This window comes from Anomaloglossus baeobatrachus, chromosome 3 (genome assembly GCF_048569485.1).
Source record: "Anomaloglossus baeobatrachus isolate aAnoBae1 chromosome 3, aAnoBae1.hap1, whole genome shotgun sequence".
NCBI classification, from domain to species: domain Eukaryota; kingdom Metazoa; phylum Chordata; class Amphibia; order Anura; family Aromobatidae; genus Anomaloglossus; species Anomaloglossus baeobatrachus.
The window spans coordinates 132,966,627-132,993,862 of NC_134355.1; the positions used below are offsets into that span (position 1 = coordinate 132,966,627).

The 27,236-nt window shown below is 50.5% G+C and overlaps 1 protein-coding gene across 5 annotated transcripts in view; it reads left to right on the forward strand.

Moving 5' to 3' along the window:
- Positions 1 to 27,236, forward strand: part of MAP4K3 (mitogen-activated protein kinase kinase kinase kinase 3) — a 345,207-nt gene that overhangs the window by 70,150 nt on the left and 247,821 nt on the right. For all 5 annotated transcript variants that reach the window (XM_075339445.1, XM_075339446.1, XM_075339447.1 and 2 more), the window contains exon 2: positions 23,927 to 23,984. In XM_075339445.1, coding sequence (XP_075195560.1) covers positions 23,927 to 23,984 — 58 coding nt within the window. The remainder of the gene's footprint in view (positions 1 to 23,926; positions 23,985 to 27,236) is intronic.

A 27,236-nucleotide genomic window follows, 5' to 3' on the forward strand; every position in this document is an offset into this window, starting at 1 on the left:
GGATCCGGCACCGTACGGTGTGTTTTTTATAATGGAAGCCTATAGACTCCAGTTCCAGCGTAATGCGGTAAAAAAAGGATACGGCCGCCGGGTCTCTTTTTTTTTAACTGAGCATGCTCAGTATCACAATGGATCCGTCAAAAAACTGAAAGAACTGATGGAAAAAACTGATGCAACTGTTTTTTCGCTGGATCCGTCATATCAGTTTTTTTCGCCGGATCGTGCCTAATGGCAAAAAACTGATGTGTGAAAAGCAGCCTAAGGCTAGTTTCACACATCCGGCTTTTCGCCGGTTTGCCGGATTCGGCGCACGCCAGTACAGTGTATACAGTACAGTGGCAGCGCGACAAGCGCCTGTCACATGCTGTCATGTGACCGGAGCATGTGACCCGGAAGTTGCGACGCTGCCATTGTACTGTATACACTATATTGGCATGCGCCGAATCCGGCAAACGGCGAAAAGCCGGATGTGTGAAACCGGCCTAAGCCAAACCTCCGACTCCACAATTTCCCTGACTCTGACTCCACAGCCCTGCATATTTCCACAGTGTAGATGAAAATCCATGTGGAAATTATTGGTACGTAAACCATATTCTCAATCAGATTATTTACAAATTTTATCTGGATTACGACATGAAATTTATGCTGAAATCTAACACAGCACAAGGTATCACGCACAGTACACATAAAAAAATAGCACAATTCTTGTCAATCTTCTATATTTGTGGCCTTTCCTTTGTCTCCTATAACTGACCACTCTGGTATATTCAAATTGTCTCTTCGGGGGGAAAGAGACAAACTCTAGCGCCACCTATTGGAAGTAGCAATCCTAAAAGTCAAAAGTAACCCTCCAACGAGCCTTTTCATATGACCTAGGATTTATGCCAGATCAGAACCTCAATTTGCAGACACGTTGTTTCAGGGTTCTTGTCCCTCGTCGGTGCAAAGTATGAGATCTGATCTGGCTGAATGAGAAGCTCTACTTGGGTCTCAGGGGAAAACTTTTCTCCTTGCGGAGACTAACAAACCAATCTGGCTGTCAGTGGTGAGGAGTCATATAGCTGGTTTGTCAGTCTCCGCAAGGAGAAAGGTTTTCCCCTGAGACACTATGGGATAGGGATTCTGCTGCAGCCAGTTGCCTAACAGCCAGAGAGAGAACTTATCTAAGTTTTTCTGATGAACCCCAGGGACACATATGTAGGATTCTTCCCATACTTTGTACAGTTTTAATTACAATATGAGGCAGACTAGGATGAAAGGACATAAATGTTGTGTTCAAAGCAATCTTGCCTCAGAAGTTACGTTGTGAGAATGTGCTGTGATATGCCATAATTGCCATGGTAACGGTGGTCATTATGTGATCACTTATTTCCGAGCGCTCTTTATCTGCGTTATATACAGTGCTTTGATATGCAGAATTCCTGCAGGAATGTAATCTTCTATACTCTTCCTGTAGTTATGTGCCCAACTGTTATTAGCCCATATCTGAGCGGAAATGCATAATCATAAAATAAATCCCTGTGTGAATCATATTTTTATTATAAGCCTTTTGATTTTTGATATTTTGTTGTTTTTTTTTAATCTTTATTTTTTCTTGTGACAAAATATGTTAGTGAGAATCTTGAAATATTCCCGTTTTCCCTCCAGTCATGTATCACACACAATAGGCTGACATTCCCTGGCTACTGCAGCTTTGTTGTGTAGATTGGGACAGGGTTAGCAGAGTGTGGGAGATTTAATGATGGCTTTATTGTACATCTTGAGGCCTAACTGGGTCAGGATAGCAACACCATTCACAATATACACACACAAGGCCCTGTATACCGTAACCATGTTATTCTGGGGACCAAGGCTGAACTCCAACACTTTTTATTAAATGCTTTTTCCACAACTTAGGCTAGGTTCACACTTCCGTTGTTTTGCTTCCATCAGGTCCATTGTTACGACGCAATGATGGATCCGTCATTTCTGAATGTCAACTGACGCAACGGATGTGTAATTTCACAGGATTCCGTTCACAGGAATCCTGTGAAAAAACTGATCCGTCGCGTCCGTTACATCCGTTGTGCATCCGTTCTTTGACAGATCCATCATGATCCGTTTGTGTTTGGGACAGCCCACTGGGTGAGCCAAACATGCTGGGCATGCTCAGTAGAGCATGACTGAATCCAGCACCATAGACATTCATTATAGCTTGTGACGGATTCTGACGGACACCTGCGGAGTCCGTTTTTTTTGCCGCTCCAAAAAAACGTTACATTCAGCGTTGCTCACGCCTGACGGTCAGTCAGTAAACGACTGATCCGTTACGCAGCGGATGCAACGCAAGGCCATCAGTCACAATCCGTCGCTAATAGAAGTCTATGGGGAAAAACTGGATTCCTGCAAAATATATTGCAGGATACCGTAATTCCTCAAGGCGACGGATTGTGACTGATGCAAAACAACGGAAGTGTGAACCTAGCCTTACACACAACATACTATACTGTCCAGACAGAAGATGACGTGAGCAGGTACGGCTTAAATATTGTAGCCCATGGGGATATTACTTTCTTTTTAAAATTAAAAATGTTATAGCCCTAATGATGATCTTTTTCTTGAGGTTAGTCCATCAGTGATCATTATTATATACATAAAATGAGCCATTTTGCGGTTTATAGACATTAAAAAAGCTGTGAAAACTGATTTATGATGGCACATTGTCCTGTGTAAAAGGGGAATGTTCTACAAATAACAATTGTATTATTGTAATGCACCTCGTAATAGATCTACACTTGTTAATGGGTTGAAATTGGCTAGTGGTAATGGGTTTTAAAGGGAACTTGTCACCTTGGAAAATGCTATTTACCTGTGGATATAGGGTTAATCAACAGAAAAATAGCGTCCCAATGCTGGCTGGATGCTATACTGAAAGTGCAGCTATCGGGAGAAAATAACTTCCTTCTGGGAATCACCAGCTTCCAGTCATGGGAAGAGCAGACCTGTCTCGATGTGACTGCAGGTGTCACACCTGGTTATGGGAAGACTCCCAATGAGCGGCGCGGCCCAACGAGTACACCAGGGTAATGTCATGCCAGGGGAGAAGAGAACCGCGGCAAATGACTCAACAAAAAGGGTACACCAGGTAAAAAATACAACGGTAAGCCCTCGCGCTAGAGAGGGGGGAACAGGGTCACACCTTAGCAGTCACCTGAAGCTGAACCATACAACATCCCTAGACGGGTCCTCCCCACCCCCCCCCGAGGAGGGGAGATCACATCAGGCCGTGACACACTCGTGACAGAAGCTCCCAGGACTTCCTTGCTATACTGTAAGCACTCCCTCGGTTGACAGCTGGATCTGCAGTGCTTCTATGCTGAGTAAGCTGTCCGTCAAAGTCTCGGGGTAAACGCTCAATAACTATCACTTGCGGATGACTTCACCATGTCCCTACATAAAAAATTAAAAAAGGAAGAGATCTTGTGAAAAATGGGACAGGTTTTCTTCTTGCTGCTTATGGTATTTTTTTATTAAAATTTACATTTTCGCTTGCTGGTGATACCTTTCTTTGAGAGAGTTTTCAGTAGTGATGAGCGGGCACTACCATGCTCGGTACTCGTTAAGAACAGTTGATGCGCCCTGCTCAGGGTAGATCAAAGTGCGCCTGCGCAGGACCTGAATGATGACGAGTGTGTATGATGTTGGATCCTGAAACATGTGATGGTGTCTCCGCGGCATTCTTGTTTTGCATATTTTTCCAGGGGGCCTTGTTCTAGTTTCACTGCGTTGAGAAAGACGTGATGGTGTGTCCACGGTGTTGGATGTTGATCTACCCAAGGTCAACCATCTTCACCTATATAGTCTTCTACTAGGCATTGCTCCCACTAGCCAGTTTCTTAATCCACACTGATGAGGGGCAAATACCCCGAAACAGCTGTCTGTGGATGGATGCCATGTTTTAGTATAGGCGGTTTCTTTGACTGGAGACTGCCCTTCCCGTGGTTGTTCCTTCCCGGTGAAGGATCTGGCGAGTTTTCTGCCAGCATAGAGAAACATGTGATGGTGTCTCCGCGGCATTCTTGTTTTGCATATTTTCCCAGGAGGCCTTGTTCTAATGTCACTGCGTTGAGAAACATGTGATGGTGTCTCCGCGGTGTTGGATGTTGATCTCCGCGAGGTCAACCATCCTTACCTATATGATGTTGGACCCGTCGTGCACCGCGGCTAGAGAAGAATGAGAACAAAGATGGTCAAGAGAGGCGGCACCGGACAACGGAGACGCCCATAAGGCACATAGCACGACCGTTAGGTAAGTATTATAAAGTGTTTTTTATGTTATTCCCCTGGCCTCGGCTCTTATATACAGCATGTTAGAATGCTGTATATAAGAGCCCGGTGGTGGTGGCCGCAGCTTATAGCCAAAAGAATGGTGATTGGTTCCCTTTAATGAGCACCGTGCATTTGAGCATGGTAGTGCCCGCTCATCACTAGTTACGAATACAGAGCACCCGAGCACGGCAGTGCCCGCTCATCACTAGTTACGAGTACAGAGCACCCGAGCATGGTAGTGCTCGCTCATCACTAGTTACGAGTACAGAGCACCCGAGCATGGTAGTGCCCGCTCATCACTAGTTACGAGTACAGAGCACCCGAGCATGGTAGTGCTCGCTCATCACTAGTTACGATTACAGAGCACCCGAGCATGGTAGTGCCCGCTCATCACTAGTTACGAGTACAGAGCACCCGAGCATGGTAGTGCCCGCTCATCACTAGTTACGAGTACAGAGCACCCGAGCATGGTAGTGCTCGCTCATCACTAGTTACGATTACAGAGCACCCGAGCATGGTAGTGCCCGCTCATCACTAGTTACGAGTACAGAGCACCCGAGCATGGCAGTGCCCGCTCATCACTAGTTACAAGTACAGAGCACCCGAGCATGGCAGTGCCCGCTCATCACTAGTTACGAGTACAGAGCACCCGAGCATGGCAGTGCCCGCTCATCACTAGTTACGAGTACAGAGCACCCGAGCACGGCAGTGCCCGCTCATCACTAGTAACGAGTACAGAGCACCCGAGCATGGTAGTGCCCGCTCATCACTAGTTACGAGTACAGAGCACCCGAGCATGGTAGTGCCCGCTCATCACTAGTTACGAGTACAGAGCACCCGAGCATGGTAGTGCCCGCTCATCACTAGTTACGAGTACAGAGCACCCGAGCATGGCAGTGCCCGCTCATCACTAATTTTCAGACTTACTTTAACAAGAAATCTGTAGGGTCAGGCGACTGGTGATTGAGACATCAGCTCATCTGTCTGGCTGCGCCTGAGTAGAGGGCAGATATCGGGGGTTTTTACACATGTATTCTTTCCCACTGCTGGAGCAAGGAATGGCTATAAACAGGACTGGGAAACCCCTTTAAATTGGAAAACCTTGTGATACATTGCAGACATAGCAGTTTTAGCACCTTACTGTATATTGCTTCATCACAATTCTGTTTTCTACCAAGCTTGCACAACATTGTATATACGGGACTCCACCAGATACTGTCCAGCTATCCATCCTAGGAATGAAGATCTGCTAAAGCTGGAGCCCAGTAGTCGGCACATTTCTGAGTAATTCGACTAGCAGCCAGCAGAAGAGTGAGGGCCGTTCTAGGGGTGTATAGTCCCGGAGTATTATCAGTGATCAGCGAGGGATAAGGAATGCTATGTACAGTATATAATCTATGTGATACATCTGGGAGTTCTCCTGCACGACAATTAAAGGGATTTTTCAGCTTTAAAATAAAATGTTAATACACACTTATGGGCTTTAAAAACAAAACAAGCAGATTATACCATTCTCTTAAATTGCTTCATTAGTACCTTGTCATGCTCTGCTTCCACTACTGCAGCAATGACGTGCCATGCAGTCCTCAAGGGTGGGATTGGAGCTCTGGATCGGTCGGGGGTCCAAAGAGACGAAGAATGGTGTTGTAATAGTCAGTGGTGGAGGTTAATGTCATGTGCTATAAATGGGGAGTACCGACATAGCTAAGCTGTTTTCATATCATGTTTGGCTTTTGCGGTCCAGGAAGCTGATAAAACAGTGAAATAAAGCCACCTCATCCCCCACCCCACCACCCATTCACTTGAAGGAGGCCCCACACTGTGGTGAACGGGCCGCTTTTGCTTTTGAGAGGCATTATATACAGAGCCCCTCATTCTTTTTACAATAGGAGAGGGTCAGCAGAATGAAGGTGTCCCAAAAATGCTCTAAAACAAGAGACCCCTTAAATACTACAGAGCGTCAAAAGCAAAGAGATGAGCCCGAGCATAAGTTGGTATATACTGGTATACACTGCGTAAAAGCACGTTCACACTGTGGCCATTTCACAGACTAAACCCAAGGAAAAAAACAAAATAAATTGAGCATACACTATAATAAGTAAGTACATTTTTAAACAGTAGGAGTACATGTAGATAACATAGGGTGCTTAGCTAACACTATTTGATGAGAAAAAAAGAAGTCTAAAAGCCATCCCACCACAACAAGTGTGCCCCAATTGAGACGCTGTTAACCTGTCTTGAATATTAAAGCGTCTACATACACATATATATATATATATATATATATATATATATATATATATATATATATATATATATATAATTACAGACCAAAAGTTTGGACATACCTCATTCAAAGAGTTTTCTTTATTTTCAGGACTCTGCAAATTGTAGATGCACATTGAAGGCATCAAAACTATGAATTAAAACATGTGGAATGAAATACTTAAAGTGTGAAACAACTGAAAATATGTCTTATATTCTAGGTTCTTCAAAGTAGCCACCTTTTGCTTTCATTACTGCTTTGCACACTCTTGGCATTCTCTTGATGAGCTTCAAGAGGTAGTCACCGGAAATGGTTTTCCAACAGTCTTGAAGGAGTTCCCAGAGATGCTTAGCACTTGTTGGCCCTTTTGCCTTCACTCTGCGGTCCAGCTCACCCCAAACCATCTTGATTGGGTTCAGGTCTGGTGACTGTGGAGACCAGGTCATCTGGCGTAGCACCCCATCACTCTCCTTCTTAGTCAAATAGCCCTTACACAGCCTGGAGGTGTGTTTGGGGTCATTGTCCTGTTGAAAAATAAATGATGGTCCAACTAAACGCAAACTGGATGGAATAGCACGCCGCTGCAAAATGCTGTGGTAGCCATGCTGGTTCAGTATGCTTTCAATTGTGAATAAATCCCCAACAGTGTCACCAGCAAAGCACCCCCACATCATCACACCTCCTCCTCCATGCTTCACGGTGGGAACCAGCCATGTAGAGTCCATCCGTTCACCTTTTCTACAAAGACACGGTGGTTGGATCCAAAGATCTCAAATTTGGACTCCTCAGAGCAAAGCACAGATTTCCTCTGGTCTAATGTCCATTCCTTGTGTTCTTTAGCCCAAACAAGTCTCTTCTGCTTGTTGCTTGTCCTTAGCAGTAGTTTCCTAGCAGCTATTTTACCATGAAGGCCTGCTGCACAAAGTCTCCTCTTAACAGTTGTTCTAGAGATGAGAAGGTGTGTTCAAATGTTTGGTCTGTACTGTGATATATATATATATATATATATATATATATATATATATATATATATATATAAAAAAAAAAATGAGAACCTGTCAAGTGCAATATGCACCCAGAACCATGAGCAGTTTCAGGTGCTAATCCCTGTCTAATTGTCCCAGACAATAGTAGCATAGATAAAGGGATCTATAGAAAACGTATTTCTAAAGATCCCATATGATATGCTAATGAGGCCAGGAACTAGTCACAAGGGTGTTAGTTCTCTTGGCTAGTCGGCCCCCTTAGCATGTAAGCATGCCCCTGTGGATGTGCTAACATGCTAATGAATGCGCAGTGTCAGAATGGTCGCGCTCACCTCTGCTGCCATTGCGTCCGACTCCTGAATTTCGGCTTAGTGCACATGATCCCGTACTTTTTGTCATGTGCACGATGAAGCCGGGTGTATGTGTTCTGGCTTCAAGCTGGTGTAGTGCACATGACTGAAAGTCTGGAATCATGCACACTGAGCCGAAGACCAGCGTCGGACGCAATGGCAGCGGAGAGGTGAGATCGACCATCCTCTGACACTGCACATTGCTGACACAAGGTAAGGTTTTTATATTAGAGACCGGCTTGGACCATCCTGATTGGGTATACCTTGTCCCAGTGAGATGGATTTTATCCTTTTTTTTTTATCAATACAGCGTTCACTAAGTATGGTACTCTGTTATTTACATGTACTATTACTGTTTATGTATTTACAATAGAGAATGTATCAATTTATTGTTTTTTATATTTTTCTTTTCTTGTTTTTCTTTTTTTGGCTACAGAGAGGCATTTCCCTAGCTTTCCGTCCCAGTCCTGACCACGGTAATGCTGGCATTCAGGAATGTTTTTCCTCTCTCCCTTCTTTACATGCCGTTGAGTGAACGCTGTGCCGTTAGTCATTGCAGGGTTATAGAGAAGACCCTCGTTCCCGTCCGCTTCATCATGTACATTTATTGCTGTTCTGAGGCTTATTTATGTTGTCTTTTATAATGTTGTGAGCCTAACAAGGCTGTGTACAGTCCTCCTAATCCACTGATCGCAAATCCATTTACAATGCAGGGAGATGTAATGTGGTTAAAGACTGAAATAATCCCTGGGAATTCCAGCCCGGCCCTCAGACACAAGCCGCTTTGCTCGCTGCTCATCCTTAAATACATTCATTACAGATGTTGTTTGCGCCCGGTAATGAAGACTGGCACTTTGTTTTCTGTACTTGGGTAAACTCGGCCGTGGATGCTTTTTTTCTAAAGAGATAATTTTTAGGCATCTGACATAATGTTATCCACATGTCTCTAATATAGAGACATTTACAGCAGTTCTTCTTTATTGCATTTTTGCACAATTGTGCCTCCGATAGTTGGGCTCTATAGGGGCCGTATGTTCAATTCCAGGAACACTCAGGACAAAGCAGAGATTCATTTTCAAAACAAAACCTTTGGGAAAGGCTTCCATGTTTTGTCCTTCCAGGATCTGGCTTTATCCCTGTTACTTAATGCCACGTTACGAGTATCTGAGTGCCGCCTATTTCTGCAATCTGAGCTGGACATTGGCACAGCTTGGCTTCTGCACAGCTGCTGTTCTCCTTTTCTGCTGTCAGTGCCAGCACAGTACCAATCCATCAGCTGCAAAATAGTGGAGTGATTACTACCGTAGCTTTCTTCTAGGCACTGGTCATACTTTTGCATTTTGCACTGTTTTTTTTCTGTTGTTGTTTTGCTACGGAAAGACCTTATAATGTGTTTGGGAATGAGATTTTGTAACTCCTGCCTGGATCCACAGACTCAGACGGGCTGTAATGGACAAGCTATAGGGACCAACCAGAGAGAAAAAGCTCATGCGTAGGAGACGCGCAAACCCATGTATAAATATATATATATCACAGTGATCCTCAGAAAAGTAAAGATTGATATAGAATTTTATTGAAACAATCAAGGTGACACATGAGACATACAATTAAAATCACTTAAAATACATATAGATAGAGAACCCTTACATCTCCAAGATGTGAAATATGGGATACCGCCCTGTGTTCAATGTACAACAATATATAAATCTGATCCCTAGAATGACATGTACTAGATCAATCCATAAATATAATCACTCTTAACCAATAGGTCTATAACGTAGGGACCACACCTGTGAGCTATACTGGTAGTAAATCCAATGGGATAGCGACTATCAATATATGACAGAACAAGAGCATACAAGTCATACAGTAATTACAATAAACCAAGCATGAATCATGCAAAAAAGAAAAAACATAGCAACCCTTGTCCAGCGATCCCACAGATGGCTCACAATCAGGTGCCCAAGTGAAAAGATATATCAAGCTCCCAACCAGTGAAGGGAGCTACAGACACAAGGAGGTACCCACAATAGGGAGAGACGTGGCGGACCCAAAGCTATAGGGAAGCCACTCACCAAGCAGGACCCCCAAAACCCTTTAACCCCTATACAGGGATTTGGAATTACACAGGGCCCAAGGTGATCACTAGCTGTGGAAGGCTGCAGTCCGAGAGAGTAGTCGTCAGGCAGGGTCAAACCAGGAATAGCAGAACAGGGACAGAATCGTCAGGCAAGGATGTAATCAGAAAACGTAGCAGAGGTCAAATCCGGATCGGGCAGCGAGGTACATAAACAGTAGGCAGGAGGGTAGTCGGGAAACAAGCAGAAGTCAGAACACCAGAATGAGTAAACAGAACAGGGCGGAACAGGAACCAGAATATCAGAACTATCTCTGGCAGAGGTCAGCAGACAGGAGGGGAATTAAGAAGGGTGTGGTGTCTTCCCATTGGTTGTAGCTGAATCATGGTAACTTCAGCTGGAAGACACACGCCACTTATAGTCAGTCAGTGGCACTGCAGATCCCAAGGAAACCCAGCGCAGTGGATGAGCGGAGCCTGCGCCCACCGATGCCGCCGGCATCAACTCCTCTCCCATCACCAGCACCATCCACGGCAGGAACACTGCATCGCCTGGCGATTGGAGCAGAAGTCGCTGCAGCGGACTGTGGTGGTGACGTAACAGATTTGTACAATTGTCACCACTTTCCCGCATTACTAAAATTACATTAGCTAAAAAGGAAAAAAAAAACACTACTCTAAAAGCCATAAAAATATATTAGTGTTTTTTATAGCTCATTTTAGTCCGCGGTGGATCTTTACTCATATACAGTATATATTTTTTGTTACTATACCAATTTTTGTAAAATTGAAGTCCCCCCCCCGCCAAGTCATTAATTTTGCTAGAAGAATTACCCTGTAAGGGTTGTGCTGTTGGAAACCAGCACGATCTGATAGTTATACCCCCTGCAGCTAAAAGAGAGATATACTTTGTAGTAATGAGCCATTTCAGAGAAGGTTGATGGTTGGTGTAATGTATTGGAATAGATTTATAACCGTGCTGAGAAGCACAATGGATGACTGGTGTAGCTCCAAGACCGACGTAGGGCGCAAAAAGATTATACAGTTCCCCCCCCCACCTGAGTGTGTGCAGTACCCTCCATATAATGTCAAAACTACATTTTTACTATGTTATGGTATATGCGCACACAGCAGTTTTAACTGCCCCCAAACTGCAACAAAAAATGCACCTTCTCCCAGAGTATCTGGAAATGTAAAAAAAAAAAAAAAACTTTTAATGATGGTGAATTTTTGGCGCGTTTTTTGCACTTTTTAGTGCGTTTTGTTAATTCTGAGTTTGATGCATTTTTGTTGAGAAAAAATAGTGTTTGGTGGACCGGACTGTGAAGTCCGACCCCCCACAGGTTCAAAGGCAACCACGTGGGATGGACACTCGGGAAATAAAAAAAAAAGTAAAGTAAAACTAAAGAAAAAAAATAATAAAGCTAGTGCAATTTACTTACAGAGTCACCTGCCCAGCTGTACACTGCTCCCACAGCCGCTCATTCTTCTTCCGGGGCCGCTCATTAGGCTCATGCATATTCATTGCTTCCCCGCCCACCAGCGTCTGTGATTGGTTGCAGTCAGACAGCGCCCCCAGCCTATGTGACAGTCTGTCTGACGCTTCCAATCACAGACTAGATCTGCGGCTCTATAGCGTACAGTAAAAATAAATAAATTAAAAAAACGGCATGTGGTCCCCCCCAATATTCATAGCCAGCCAAGATAAAGCCAAACAGCTGGGGCTGGTATTCTGAGGTTGGGGAGACCCACGTCATTGGGAGCCCCATAGCCTAAAAATATCAGCCTGCATGGTTCCAGGATTGTCGCATCCATTAGATGTGACAACCCCAGTACTTTACCCCGCTCTTCCCAATTGCCCTAGTGTGGCAGCAATTGGGGTAATAAGGGGTTAATCTCAGCTCACAGCTGACATGAAGCCCTAGATTGGTAATGGCAGGCGTCTATGAGACACCTCCATCACTAATCTGTAAGGGAAAAGAAATAAACACAAATACCGAAAGAATCCATTATTTGAAATATAATACAAAGAAAGACCCTCTTTCACCCCTTTATTGACCCCAAAAACTTCCCTGCAGGTCCGATGTAATCCACACGAGGTCCAACGACAATTCAGCTCTGCTACATCCGAGCCTGGAGACCGAAAACATGTCCGATCTCTCCAGGCTCTGGGAAACACTGACAAGCGGGAGCCGGCTGGCAGCAATGACATGACGTCACGCAGTTCATAGTTTGTGACAAACTGCAGACAAAAAAACTGCAACGTGTGCACAGCAAATCTGAATTCTCATAGACTTTGCTGGGAAGTCAAAAGTGAGAACTTTCTAACAAAACTGTACCAAAAACACGCCAAAAAAACAACGCAGCGTGCGCATATAGCTTTATGCTGTCTAAATTGCAGTTTATCTATCCCAATCCTGTAGGAGCCATCAAGTTTTCAAGTTGTTAGAATTCATTTAATGTGCCAATTCATCTAAGATAGATCTATTTCTCTGGACTCCCCCATACACACGCATGCTCATCTTCTCTTTTGCCAGCTTATGTCCCTTGAGGGAAAAAAAAAGATCAGATTTTTAAACTTGCTGATACTTACTGAACCTCCCAGGCATTATCTTTTGGTGGAGACTCATACACATCAGATGGTCAGCTGAAATTGGTGGGATTGACAACTTCAAAGAGAATCTCAACAGCCCCTTCCAGGTCAGCCCCCACAGCCCCATCCAGGACAGCCCCCACAGCCCCTTCCAGGTCAGCCCCCACAGCCCCTTCCAGGTCAGCCCCCACAGTCCCTTCCAGGTCAGCCCCCACAGTCCCTTCCAAGTCAGCCCCCACAGTCCCTTCCAGGTCAGCCCCCACAGTCCCTTCCAGGTCAGCCCCCACAGTCCCTTCCAGGTCAGCCCCCACAGCCCCTTCCAGGTCAGCCCCCACAGCCCCTTCCAGGTCAGCCCCCACAGCCCCTTCCAGGTCAGCCCCCACAGCCCCTTCCAGGTCAGCCCCCACAGCCCCTTCCAGGTCAGCCCCCACAGCCCCTTCCAGGTCAGCCCCCACAGCCCCTTCCAGGTCAGCCCCCACAGCCCTTTCCAGGTCAGCCCCCACAGCCCTTTCCAGGTCAGCCCCCACAGCCCCTTCCAGTACAGCCCCCACAGCCCCTTCCATTACAGCCCCCACAGCCCCTTCCAGGTCAGCCCCCACGGCCCCTTCCAGGTCAGCCCCCACGGCCCCTTCCAGGTCAGCCCCCACGGCCCCTTCCAGGTCAGCCCCCACGGCCCCTTCCAGGTCAGCCCCCACGGCCCCTTCCAGGTCAGCCCCCACGGCCCCTTCCAGGTCAGCCCCCACGGCCCCTTCCAGGTCAGCCCCCACGGCCCCTTCCAGGTCAGCCCCCACGGCCCCTTCCAGGTCAGCCCCCACGGCCCCTTCCAGTACAGCCCCCACAGCCCCAGGTCAGCCCCCACCTCACCTCCAGGTCAGCCCCCACAGCCCCTTCCAGGTCAGCCCCCACAGCCCCTTCCAGGTCAGCCCCCACAGCCCCTTCCAGGTCAGCCCCCACAGCCCCTTCCAGGTCAGCCCCCACAGCCCCTTCCAGGTCAGCCCCCACAGCCCCTTCCAGGTCAGCCCCCACAGCCCCTTCCAGGTCAGCCCCCACAGCTCCTTCCAGGTTAGCCCCACCTCGCCTCCAGGTCAGCCCCCACAGCCCCTTTCAGGTCAGCCCCCACAGCCCCTTTCAGGTCAGCCCCCACAGCCTCTTTCAGGTCAGCCCCCACAGCCCCTTCCAGGTCAGCCCCCACAGCCCCTTCCAGGTCAGCCCCCACAGCCCCTTCCAGGTCAGCCCCCACAGCCCCTTCCAGGTCAGCCCCACCTCACCTCCAGGTCAGCCCCCACAGCCCCTTCCAGGTCAGCCCCACCTCGCCTCCAGGTCAGCCCCCACAGCCGATTCCAGGTCAGCCCCCACAGCCCCTTCCAGGTCAGCCCCCACAGCCCCTTCCAGGTCAGCCCCCACAGCCCCTTCCAGGTCAGCCCCCACAGCCCCTTCCAGGTCAGCCCCCACAGCCCCTTCCAGGTCAGCCCCCACAGCCCCTTCCAGGTCAGCCCCCACAGCCCCTTCCAGGTCAGCCCCCACAGCCCCTTCCAGTACAGCCCCACAGCCCCAGGTCAGCCCCCACAGCCCCTTCCAGGTCAGCCCCCACAGCCCCTTCCAGGTCAGCCCCCACAGCCCCTTCCAGGTCAGCCCCCACAGCCCCTTCCAGGTCAGCCCCCACAGCCCCTTTCAGGTCAGCCCCCACAGCCCCTTCCAGGTCAGCCCCCACAGCCCCTTCCAGGTCAGCCCCCACAGCCCCTTCCAGGTCAGCCCCACCTCACCTCCAGGTCAGCCCCCACAGCCCCTTCCAGGTCAGCCCCCACAGCCCCTTCCAGGTCAGCCCCACCTCACCTCCAGGTCAGCCCCCACAGCCCCTTCCAGGTCAGCCCCACCTCGCCTCCAGGTCAGCCCCCACAGTCCCTTTCAGGTCAGCCCCCACAGCCCCTTTCAGGTCAGCCCCCACAGCCCCTTTCAGGTCAGCCCCCACGGCCCCTTTCAGGTCAGCCCCCACGGCCCCTTTCAGGTCAGCCCCCACGGCCCCTTTCAGGTCAGCCCCCACAGCCCCTTTCAGGTCAGCCCCCACAGCCCCTTTCAGGTCAGCCCCCACAGCCCCTTTCAGGTCATCCCCCACAGCCCCTTTCAGGTCAGCCCCCACAGCCCCTTCCAGGTCAGCCCCCACAGCCCCTTTCAGGTCAGCCCCCACAGCCCCTTCCAGGTCAGCCCCCACAGCCCCTTTCCAGTACAGCCCCCACAGCCCCAAGTCAGCCCCCACAGCCCCTTCCAGGTTAGCCCCACCTCACCTCCAGGTCAGCCCCCACAGCCCCTTCCAGGTCAGCCCCACCTCGCCTCCAGGTCAGCCCCTACAGCCGATTCCAGGTCAGCCCCCACAGCCCCTTTCAGGTCAGCCCCCACAGCCCCTTTCAGGTCAGCCCCCACAGCCCCTTTCAGGTCAGCCCCCACAGCCCCTTTCAGGTCAGCCCCCACAGCCCCTTTCAGGTCAGCCCCCACAGCCCCTTCCAGGTCAGCCCCCACAGCCCCTTTCAGGTCAGCCCCCACAGCCCCTTCCAGGTCAGCCCCCACAGCCCCTTCCAGGTCAGCCCCCACAGCCCCAGGTCAGCCCCCACAGCCCCTTCCAGGTTAGCCCCACCTCACCTCCAGGTCAGCCCCCACAGCCCCTTCCAGGTCAGCCCCACCTCGCCTCCAGGTCAGCCCCTACAGCCGATTCCAGGTCAGCCCCCACAGCCCCTTTCAGGTCAGCCCCCACAGCCCCTTTCAGGTCAGCCCCCACAGCCCCTTTCAGGTCAGCCCCCACAGCCCCTTTCAGGTCAGCCCCCACAGCCCCTTTCAGGTCAGCCCCCACAGCCCCTTTCAGGTCAGCCCCTTTCAGGTCAGCCCCCACAGCCCCTTTCAGGTCAGCCCCCACAGCCCCTTTCAGGTCAGCCCCCACAGCCCCTTTCAGTTCAGCCCCCACAGCCCCTTTCAGGTCAGCCCCCACAGCCCCTTTCAGGTCAGCCCCCACAGCCCCTTTCAGGTCAGCCCCCACAGCCCCTTTCAGGTCAGCCCCCACAGCCCCTTTCAGGTCAGCCCCCACAGCCCCTTCCAGGTCAGCCCCCACAGCCCCTTCCAGGTCAGCCCCACCTCACCTCCAGGTCAGCCCCCACAGCCCCTTCCAGGTCAGCCCCCACAGCCCCTTCCAGGTCATCCCCACCTCACCTCCAGGTCAGCCCCCACAGCCCCTTCCAGGTCAGCCCCACCTCGCCTCCAGGTCAGCCCCCACAGTCCCTTTCAGGTCAGCCCCCACAGCCCCTTTCAGGTCAGCCCCCACAGCCCCTTCCAGGTCAGCCCCCACAGCCCCTTCCAGGTCAGCCCCCACAGCCCCTTCCAGGTCAGCCCCCACAGCCCCTTCCAGGTCAGCCCCCACAGCCCCTTCCAGGTCAGCCCCCACAGCCCCTTCCAGGTCAGCCCCCACAGCCCCTTCCAGGTCAGCCCCCACAGCCCCTTTCCAGTACAGCCCCCACAGCCCCAAGTCAGCCCCCACAGCCCCTTCCAGGTTAGCCCCACCTCACCTCCAGGTCAGCCCCCACAGCCCCTTCCAGGTCAGCCCCACCTCGCATCTAGGTCAGCCCCTACAGCCGATTCCAGGTCAGCCCCCACAGCCCCTTTCAGGTCAGCCCCCACAGCCCCTTTCAGGTCAGCCCCCACAGCCCCTTTCAGGTCAGCCCCCACAGCCCCTTTCAGGTCAGCCCCCACAGCCCCTTTCAGGTCAGCCCCCACAGCCCCTTTCAGGTCAGCCCCCACAGCCCCTTTCAGGTCAGCCCCCACAGCCCCTTTCAGGTCAGCCCCCACAGCCCCTTTCAGGTCAGCCCCCACAGCCCCTTTCAGGTCAGCCCCCACAGCCCCTTTCAGGTCAGCCCCCACAGCCCCTTCCAGGTCAGCCCCCACAGCCCCTTCCAGGTCAGCCCCCACAGCCCCTTCCAGGTCAGCCCCCACAGCCCCTTCCAGGTCAGCCCCCACAGCCCCTTCCAGGTCAGCCCCCACAGCCCCTTCCAGGTTAGTCCCCACAGCCCCTTCCAGGTTAGTCCCCACAGCCCCTTCCAGGTCAGCCCCACCTCGCCTCCAGGTCAGCCCCCACAGCCCCTTCCAGGTCAGCCCCACCTCGCCTCCAGGTCAGCCCCCACAGCCGATTCCAGGTCAGCCCCCACAGCCCCTTTCAGGTCAGCCCCCACAGCCCCTTTCAGGTCAGCCCCCACAGCCCCTTTCAGGTCAGCCCCCACAGCCCCTTTCAGGTCAGCCCCCACAGCCCCTTTCAGGTCAGCCCCCACAGCCCCTTCCAGGTCAGCCCCCACAGCCCCTTCCAGGTCAGCCCCCACAGCCCCTTCCAGGTCAGCCCCCACAGCCCCTTCCAGGTCAGCCCCCACAGCCCCTTCCAGGTCAGCCCCCACAGCCCCTTCCAGGTCAGCCCCCACAGCCCCTTCCAGGTCAGCCCCCACAGCCCCTTCCAGGTCAGCCCCCACAGCCCCTTCCAGGTCAGCCCCCACAGCCCCTTCCAGGTCAGCCCCCACAGCCCCTTCCAGGTCAGCCCCCACAGCCCCTTCCAGGTCAGCCCCCACAGCCCCTTCCAGGTCAGCCCCCACAGCCCCTTCCAGGTCAGCCCCCACAGCCCCTTCCAGGTCAGCCCCCACAGCCCCTTCCAGGTCAGCCCCCACAGCCCCTTCCAGTACAGCCCCCACAGCCCCTTCCAGTACAGCCCCCACTGCCCCTTCCAGGTCAACCCCCACTGCCCCTTCCAGTTCAGCCCCCACTGCCCCTTCCAGGTCAGCCCCCACAGCCCCTTCCAGGTCAGCCCCCACAGCCCCTTCCAGGTTAGCCCCCACAGCCCCTTCCAGGTCAACCCCCACTGCCCCTTCCAGTTCAGCCCCCACTGCCCCTTCCAGGTCAGCCCCCACAGCCCCTTCCAGGTCAGCCCCCACAGCCCCTTCCAGGACAGCCTCCGCGGCCCCTTCGAGTACAGCCCCCACAGCCCCAGGTCAGCCCCCACAGCCCCTTCCAGGTTAGCCCCACCTCACCTCCAGGTCAGCCCGCACAGCCCCTTCCAGGTCAGCCCCCACAGCCGATTTCAGGTCAGCCCCCACAGCCCCTTTCAGGTCAGCCCCCACAGCCCCTTCCAGGTCAGCCCCCACAGCCCCTTCCAGGTCAGCCCCACCTCACCTCCAGGTCAGCCCCACAGAACCATCTTGAACTAATGCCGCTTTATATACTTCAGAGGACATGTTGAAAGACAACCTTGACATCTGAGACATCCTGTCTAATCCGTACATCATGCATCAAACACCGGCTGTATAAACTCAGCCAGGATTACACACCCCAATCTATTTATTTGCTCATGTCACTTTCAAAGACAAGTCCAGCAATACCTTTACATGACCAGTGTTCCTCCATTACTGAGAAATCAGTGTTTGAATTTATATACAAATCAGGCTTAAGAACTATTTTTTTAGATCTGAAGCCTCTGTCACTCCAGCTCTGTTCCTCTGTTACTGACATGAAAGGTATGATTTTGGTGGCACTCAGGAGACAGTAGGATCGATGAGGATCTCACTTCCGGTAACCTCACCATTATGAAGGGGTCGCATAGCTGGAGATAAGATTGGGACCTGTGACACCTTTATTCCAAGGATAGATTGATTTTCCACTTATTATAGGGTGATGATATCCTACAATATGACATGATTTAAACATTTGGGAATAATCCTTTAAAAAGTACAACAGGGAAAAGTTTTTTTCAGCTCACGGAAAGCAATGTGCATCATGGACTCCACATTCCAGATAGTGCAGGGAACTAATACCGATATCTCAGGTTGAAAAATCTCAAAATCTATTTGACTTTTTTTTCCAAGATGGATCTTTTTAACATTATGAAAGAAAGTATGTTTTTGGGTTTTTTTAATCGTACTTTTTCTATGAATGTGTGGCTAGAAAAATGTCTTCATAAGTGGATTTTTTGCGTCTTAAGAAGTTACATGGGGTGAACCTACAACAAAGTGGTGGCAATGGACCAATACAACACACAAAATGATGGCATATCCCACAGTGGAGCTGCATCGAGGATACCTGTACATATACAGCGTATAGGTGTGCCGTACAATGTACAGAGGGTGAGGGGAACTATGATCTAATGAGCTCTAAATGAGAACCCTATAGTCAGCGCCTTAAAAAATGAGGGAAAACCTCTTGAACATTGTGCTAAATTTTAATATCAAGAACTAAAATAAAAATATTTGAAAGTAGTATAAATTCTCAGTTGTGAATAAGTGTAAATTTGATTTCTGCCCTAAAAGATTGTGAGAAGATATAATTGAAGCCCACGTTGTCCTCTGTCAAAAGGTGAAATGAAGGATTACTCCGAGCCAGCTTCAGGGGACGGGAGGGAGGCGCAGGATCTTTGAAGTCTAATTCTCACATGTTTGTATTCCTCAGGCTCTTATTTAGAGATGTGAGAATATATTTTAGTTAATTTGTGCAGTGACTAATATTCCTTTGGGTGCATTGATCCACATCAATATAAAGACTCTGAAATGTTACAAAAAGCAAAATTAAAAGATAATTGAGATTGGATAAACATATCATTGCTATGAACTGTAATACATGTTAGGCAATGTTCACATGTTTTTTTGCTACAGCCAAAGCCTGATTTTTATGGCAGTAAAAAAGCTGCAGCCAAAATGTAGGTTTTGCTTTGTCTTTGCTGCTTTTTTTGCATTTCAGCAGTTTTTTTTTTTTGTTTTGTTTTTGCTCTGTTCTTCAGGATTCGAATCCATGGGTGTCATGTATGTGGCATGAACACAGCTATGTATGTTTGACTCTGAAACGCTGGGACTGTGCACTAGTCAGACTAGCGGTTCCGCTGCGGCTTCTTTCCACCCGCTGCCCTTGATTGACAGTTATATGTTTAGGTGCGCATCTAGGTACAGACCTTTCAGTCACTGGCAGCAGGTGGGGAGAAGCTACCGGAAACCTACTTTTCTGACTAGTCTCCCGTGTTGCTCTGTCTGTATGTGTTTGTTTGTTTTTTTTGTTTGTTTTTCTGAAACGCTGCAGTTTTTCAGAGTCAAATATACCTGGCAGAGTTCATACAGCCGGTGTCTGATGCATGATGTACGGATTGGACAGAATGTCTCAGATGTCAAGGTTGTCTTTCAACATGTTCTCTGAAGTTTATAAAGTGGCATTAGTTCAAGATGGTGAGCTGAGTTGTTTTAAAAGCATGTGGAGCTGACTTGGAGAGGCACTATGGGGCTGACCTGGAGAGGCACTATGGGCCTGACCTGGAGAGGCACTGTGGGGCTGACCTGGAGAGGCGCTGTGGGGCTGACCTGGAGAGGCGCTGTGGGGCTGACCTGGAGAGGCGCTGTGGGGCTGACCTGGAGAGGCGCTGTGGGGCTGACCTGGAGAGGCGCTGTGGGGCTGACCTGGAGAGGCGCTGTGGGGCTGACCTGGAGAGGCGCTGTGGGGCTGACCTGGAGAGGCGCTGTGGGGCTGACCTGGAGAGGCGCTGTGGGGCTGACCTGGAGAGGCGCTGTGGGGCTGACCTGGAGAGGCGCTGTGGGGCTGACCTGGAGAGGCGCTGTGGGGCTGACCTAAAGAGGCGTTGTGGGGCTGACCTGGAGAGGCGTTGTGGGGCTGACCTGGAGAGGCGCTGTGGGGCTGACCTGGAGAGGCGCTGTGGGGCTGACCTGGAGAGGCGCTGTGGGGCTGACCTGGAGAGGCGCTGTGGGGCTGACCTGGAGAGGCGCTGTGGGGCTGACCTGGAGAGGCGCTGTGGGGCTGACCTGGAGAGGCGCTGTGGGGCTGACCTGGAGAGGCGCTGTGGGGCTGACCTGGAGAGGCGCTGTGGGGCTGACCTGGAGAGGCGCTGTGGGGCTGACCTGGAGAGGCGCTGTGGGGCTGACCTGGAGAGGCGCTGTGGGGCTGACCTGGAGAGGCGCTGTGGGGCTGACCTGGAGAGGCGCTGTGGGGCTGACCTGGAGAGGCGCTGTGGGGCTGACCTGGAGAGGCGCTGTGGGGCTGACCTGGAGAGGCGCTGTGGGGCTGACCTGGAGAGGCGCTGTGGGGCTGACCTGGAGAGGCGCTGTGGGGCTGACCTGGAGAGGCGCTGTGGGGCTGACCTGGAGAGGCGCTGTGGGGCTGACCTGGAGAGGCGCTGTGGGGCTGACCTGGAGAGGCGCTGTGGGGCTGACCTAAAGAGGCGTTGTGGGGCTGACCTGGAGAGGCGCTGTGGGGCTGACCCGGAGAGGCGCTGTGGGGCTGACCCGGAGAGGCGCTGTGGGGCTGACTTGGAGAGGCGCTGTGGGGCTGACCTGGAGAGGCGCTGTGGGGCTGACCTGGAGAGGCGCTGTGGGGCTGACCTGGAGAGGCGCTGTGGGGCTGACCTGGAGAGGCGCTGTGGGGCTGACCTGGAGAGGCGCTGTGGGGCTGACCTGGAGAGGCGCTGTGGGGCTGACCTGGAGAGGCGCTGTGGGGCTGACCTGGAGAGGCGCTGTGGGGCTGACCTGGAGAGGCGCTGTGGGGCTGACCTGGAGAGGCGCTGTGGGGCTGACCTGGAGAGGCGTTGTGGGGCTGACCTGGAGAGGCGCTGTGGGGCTGACCTGGAGAGGCGCTGTGGGGCTGACCTGGAGAGGCGTCGTGGGGCCGGCCTGGAGGTGCAGTTGGGCCGGCCTGGAGGCGTCGTGGGGCCAGCCTGGAGGCGCAGTTGGGCCGGCCTGGAGGCTTCGTGGGGCCAGCCTGGAGGCACAGTTAGGCCGGCTTAAAGGTGCTGTGGAGCTAAAATTATTGGAGCTGAGATTTTAGTGAGATGTATGGCACATTGACACCCTTTTGGAGGGTTGATCCTTCTGATCCTTCTTAAAGATTCTCTTTATGACACAGCTAAAGTAATGCATTCAACAAGCTTTGTACCTTGAACATGGCACTAGTAAGAAAATAAGTCACCGTCTTCTCTACACATCACAGGAGTCTTTGAGCTGCAGTGTTAGTGTGAGATCTCTTCCTCGGACGCGGAGCTTGTCAGGCTCCAGAATGAATGACGCTATATGGTGTGCTCGTCTATAGGAGCTGTCTGTTTTCCCAGTTTGCAGTCAGATTTACATTTTTCTCCCATTAGCAATCAGGACATTTCTTTTCCCATGGGTTAAAAAAAACTGTAGAATTAAAGTGCCGGTAAGTGACATGAAGACCTTGGAGGAGTCTCAGAATTGCACACACCGTTTTGATCTGGCAGTCCTCGCACCAAGAGAAAAGGTTCCTGTACCTCGTATCTGTTCCTATCAGTGATTCCTGTAGGTAATTACATAAAATGAAGGCTCGGTTTGTGTATAAATAGAAGCTGGCTTGTTGGAGACTGAACGCCTTAGTATGACATTACCAGAACAGACAGTTTTGTCATAGCATATCAAGTAAGGTCAGCTAAGATGCTTAACGTATTACATTCATTTCACTGCACCGTGTTTACTCGCAGGCAAGAAGCCTCTTACCAAAGGGGGCATGAGATTGGTACAGGGGGGCATGTGTTAGGATTCTCTGTGAGTTGTGCTTAGGTATAAATTGTGGTGGGCATCAAAGTCCTCTTATGGAGATGAAGAAATGCCGTGCCCCTTGTGTTGTGATCAGGGTGTAGCTCCGGGATGAAAACATGGCTATCCAGGTCTGGGCAGCCGAACAGAAAAAGAGGAGCCTCAGGGCAATTAATGACGTTTCTTTCATGTGGTTAGTAAGTGTAAATCACCTAATCTGTCCTGTTCCCAAGCATCATGTTCTCCTTACATGCCATTTAACATATCATATCTATGGTATATCCACACGGGAAGAAAAGTTGGAGATTTCAGTGCAAATTTGTAGCGCATTATGGCACCAACGGTGTGGATGAGATCTGAGCACAATGCGGATTGCAGCATTAGTCTTTGTTGCAGATTTTCATTTTCTATTTGATTTACTGTAGATTTTGCAACAGATTTTACTGACTTTTTTTAAACCGACATGGATGTCCCCGAAAGGTACTTGCTGAGGATTAGTAGCGTTTCCGTATTTTCACTGCATCCAAAACGCTTCGTTATACAAGCACAGTGGAAGGAATTTATAGAGATCCCGTGCCCAGTTGGCTTCTTTTCTACCCAGCGTAAACTGACATCTGCAGCATCTTTCTGAGCCGCAGCATGCATTTATTTTTGTGGAGACGTGAGTGTTCACACCAGAAAAACACTGCGAAGTTACGCTGCGCCCCGAGAATCATGATCGTGGGCATGGACAGTCGCGTCTCCGCAAGAGGAATGACTGTCTAGAACTCTGCGTCTCCTGATTGTGGGCACATACCCTAAAGGTACTCATTCTATTTTAATAGCTGTCAACCAACCATGCAAGCCATTTCAGTGGTGAAAAGGTAGTAGGCAACGTTTGGGCATGAAAACAAAGAATTGGGCAGGTGGAAGCCATGAATGCCAAACCTTTCTTGATCCTGACTTCCATCATTGATGTAGAGTTGGGACATCTCTATACATATGAGGTATAGTTGGGTGATCCTGTCGAAAACAGCCAAATCATCTGACCTTCCCCTATGTATAACCACCATAAATCTATAGTTCCTACATGAAGATATATTGCCCGTGTGAATGTAGCTCTTCTTGGTTTAAAGTTGTCCTCCCATGAACTTTTTTCTCTCAATATCTTTGTATACGTTGATGTAGTTTACTGCCATTGTCTTAATTTACTTCCCTACCGCCTACTTCTCTGGTGTCCAGCACTGTTCTGCTCCTCTTCTCGGTGACGTCACCCTTCTGCAGACTCCTCAGGGACCCTCTGCGCTATGCGTGACCCAGAATTAGGTCTTCAATGTAAGTTATGGAGCGTCAGAACGAGGCCCCATAGACTTATATTGTAAAAGAGACTTTATGTTCACGCCTAGAGTGTAACTTGAGGCGGATTGTCTCGTATGCGGTGACGTCACAGAGAAGAGGAGCAGAACACCGCTGGAAACTGGAGAAGATGGCAGAAGGTTAACACAATGACACTATATAAAAAAGTTCATGGGGGTGCAACAACTAAAAAAAAAAATCTGCTTTACAAGAAAAAGCCAAAAACACTGCAGACGCTACATCCATAACCTTCCACCTTATACGCCATATTTTAGGAATCTGTGTGGAATTCACAGTGGAAAATGTCATACTCTGGATTCATTGACCTCCTTGACAATTGAATTGTGTCTCATACTTTGCACGTTTTCGTGACTTTTTCCTCATTACAGAGCGGTTTAGTCTTTTTGTTTGAAGGGTTTAGAACTTGTCTTAAAGGTTTTGTTTGCTTTTTGTTTTGCAGGCTCGCAATGTCAACACCGGAGAACTGGCAGCAATTAAAGTTATTAAACTGGAACCAGGTAAGAGGCTTATGATGGGTTTATTTTCAGTGTGTTTTTCTGATTGGGCATTTGTGCGTATAGTGGAAAGACAAATCAAAGTACGAATACATTATGAGCTCAGTATAAAGTGATTTCTGAAACGTTGCCTTCTTCATACTTTGCAAAACTTTTATGTATACAATGTAGTCGTCATGTTAAATCATCATCTTTGCTTTCTCGTATGAGAATCATCAAACAAGCATCCATAACATGCCACCAGTCACCCTGCTAGCGAGCAAAAGGCTTGCATGTCTGGGGATCAGATCTTCCATGCCAGCATGAAAATCATTGTTATCTGCAGCGTATTGCCCATGTGAATGTGGGATGTGCTGCTGACAACATGATGCTCTATAGTGGCAGAATGATCACACTAATTAGCTTTCTTCCCCATACAGTGTGTGTCGGTCCATATTAATGACCCAATTATCAAGTGCAGTTCAGTTTGTACCTAGTGGATCAGTGCTTGAAAGCGGACTGAAATCATCCAGTGTAAACGTGTCTTGGCGCACAGACCGCACTTAAGGGGGCTTTACACGGTAGCGATACCGCAATTTCTAGCGATATCGAGCGTGTAAGTACCCGCCCCCGTCGTGCATGCGATTGTTTGTGATCGCTGCCGTAGCGAACATTATCGCTGCGGCAGCGTCACACGCACTGGTTGGCGGCGTCGCTGTGACTGCCGAACAATCCCTCCTTCAAGGGGGAGGGACGTTCGGCATCACAGCGACGTCACCGCAGCGTCATTAAGCGGCCGGCCAATCAAAGCGGAGGGGCGGAGATGAGCAGGACGTAACATCCCGCCCACCTCCTTCCTTCCGCATTGGGGCCGGCGGCAGGTAAGGAGACGTTCCTCGCTGCTGCGGTGTCACACACAGCGATGTGTGCTGCTGCAGGAGCAACGAACCACCTGGATAAACAACCCTTACCGATTTTTGAGTTTGGGACGACCTCTCCATGGTGAACGATTTTCACCATTTTTAAGGTCGCTGGTCAGTGTCACACGCTGCGATATCGTTAATGACGCTGGATGTGCGTCACTAACAACGTGACCCCGACGATAAAACGTTAACGATATCGTAGCGTGTAAAGCCCCCTTTAGACCAATGTTGTTCTATGGGACAGTGCAGGTGTACGATTTTTTTTAATCTTTTTTTTTTTCCACAGACTGAATTTGCCCATTAAAAAAAAATCAGTGTGCTCTAGTTTCTTCCATATAATTGATGAGACTTGGTCATTGAAATCCATAGGTGTGCTAAAAAAAATGTTGTATCCATTCTGGGCCACTGTATAGCATCCGATTTTTACGAATACATCGCATTTCTTTCAAATCCTAAACTGTATTTAGTCTCATACATTTTTAATAACTGCTGCTTTATATAAACAAACTGCACACTGATGACAGACGAGAAAAAAATGGTCAGGATTTTCCTCAATTAAACTCGTCCGATTTTTTTCATACTCTTGTGTGAACTGGTGAAGAGCGGGATGTATGGGAGACTGGTGAAGAGTGGCATGTATGGGAGACTGGTGAAGAGCGGGATGTATGGGAGACTGGTGAAGAGTGGGATGTATCGGAGACTGGTGAAGAGCGGGATGTATCGGAGACTGGTGAAGAGTGGGATGTATGGGAGACTGGTGAAGAGTGGGATGTATGGGAGACTGGTGAAGAGTGGGATGTATGGGAGACTGGTGAAGAGTGGGATGTATCGGAGACTGGTGAAGAGCGGGATGTATGGGAGACTGGTGAAGAGCGGGATGTATGGGAGACTGGTGAAGAGCGGGATGTATGGGAGACTGGTGAAGAGTGGGATGTATGGGAGACTGGTGAAGAGCGGGATGTATCGGAGACTGGTGAAGAGCGGGATGTACGGGAGACTGGTGAGGAGCGGGATGTATGGGAGACTGGTGAAGAGCGGGATGTATGGGAGACTGGTGAAGAGTGGCATGTATGGGAGACTGGTGAAGAGCGGGATGTATGGGAGACTGGTGAAGAGTGGCATGTATGGGAGACTGGTGAAGAGTGGGATGTATGGGAGACTGGTGAAGAGCGGGATGTATTGGAGACTGGTGAAGAGCGGGATGTATGGGAGACTGGTGAAGAGTGGGATGTATCGGAGACTGGTGAAGAGCGGGATGTATCGGAGACTGGTGAAGAGCGGGATGTATGGGAGACTGGTGAAGAGTGGGATGTATGGGAGACTGGTGAAGAGTGGGATGTATGGGAGACTGGTGAAGAGTGGGATGTATCGGAGACTGGTGAAGAGCGGGATGTATGGGAGACTGGTGAAGAGCGGGATGTATGGGAGACTGGTGAAGAGTGGGATGTATGGGAGACTGGTGAAGAGTGGGATGTATGGGAGACTGGTGAAGAGCGGGATGTATCGGAGACTGGTGAAGAGCGGGATGTACGGGAGACTGGTGAGGAGCGGGATGTATGGGAGACTGGTGAAGAGCGGGATGTATGGGAGACTGGTGAAGAGCGGGATGTATCGGAGACTGGTGAAGAGCGGGATGTATGGGAGACTGGTGAGGAGCGGGATGTATGGGAGACTGGTGAGGAGCGGGATGTATGGGAGACTGGTGAAGAGCGGGATGTATGGGAGACTGGTGAAGAGCGGGATGTATCGGAGACTGGTGAAGAGCGGGATGTACGGGAGACTGGTGAGGAGCGGGATGTATGGGAGACTGGTGAAGAGCGGGATGTATGGGAGACTGGTGAAGAGCGGGATGTATGGGAGACTGGTGAAGAGCGGGATGTATGGGAGACTGGTGAGGAGCGGGATGTATGGGAGACTGGTGAAGAGCGGGATGTATCGGAGACTGGTGAAGAGCGGGATGTATGGGAGACTGGTGAGGAGCGGGATGTATGGGAGACTGGTGAAGAGTGGGATGTATCGGAGACTGGTGAAGAGCGGGATGTATGGGAGACTGGTGAAGAGCGGGATGTATGGGAGACTGGTGAAGAGCGGGATGTATGGGAGACTGGTGAAGAGCGGGATGTATGGGAGACTGGTAAAGAGTGGGATGTATGGGAGACTGGTGAAGAGCGGGATGTATCGGAGACTGGTGAAGAGCGGGATGTATCGGAGACTGGTGAAGAGCGGGATGTATCGGAGACTGGTGAAGAGCGGGATGTATGGGAGACTGGTGAAGAGCGGGATGTATCGGAGACTGGTGAAGAGTGGGATGTATGGGAGACTGGTAAAGAGTGGGATGTATGGGAGACTGGTG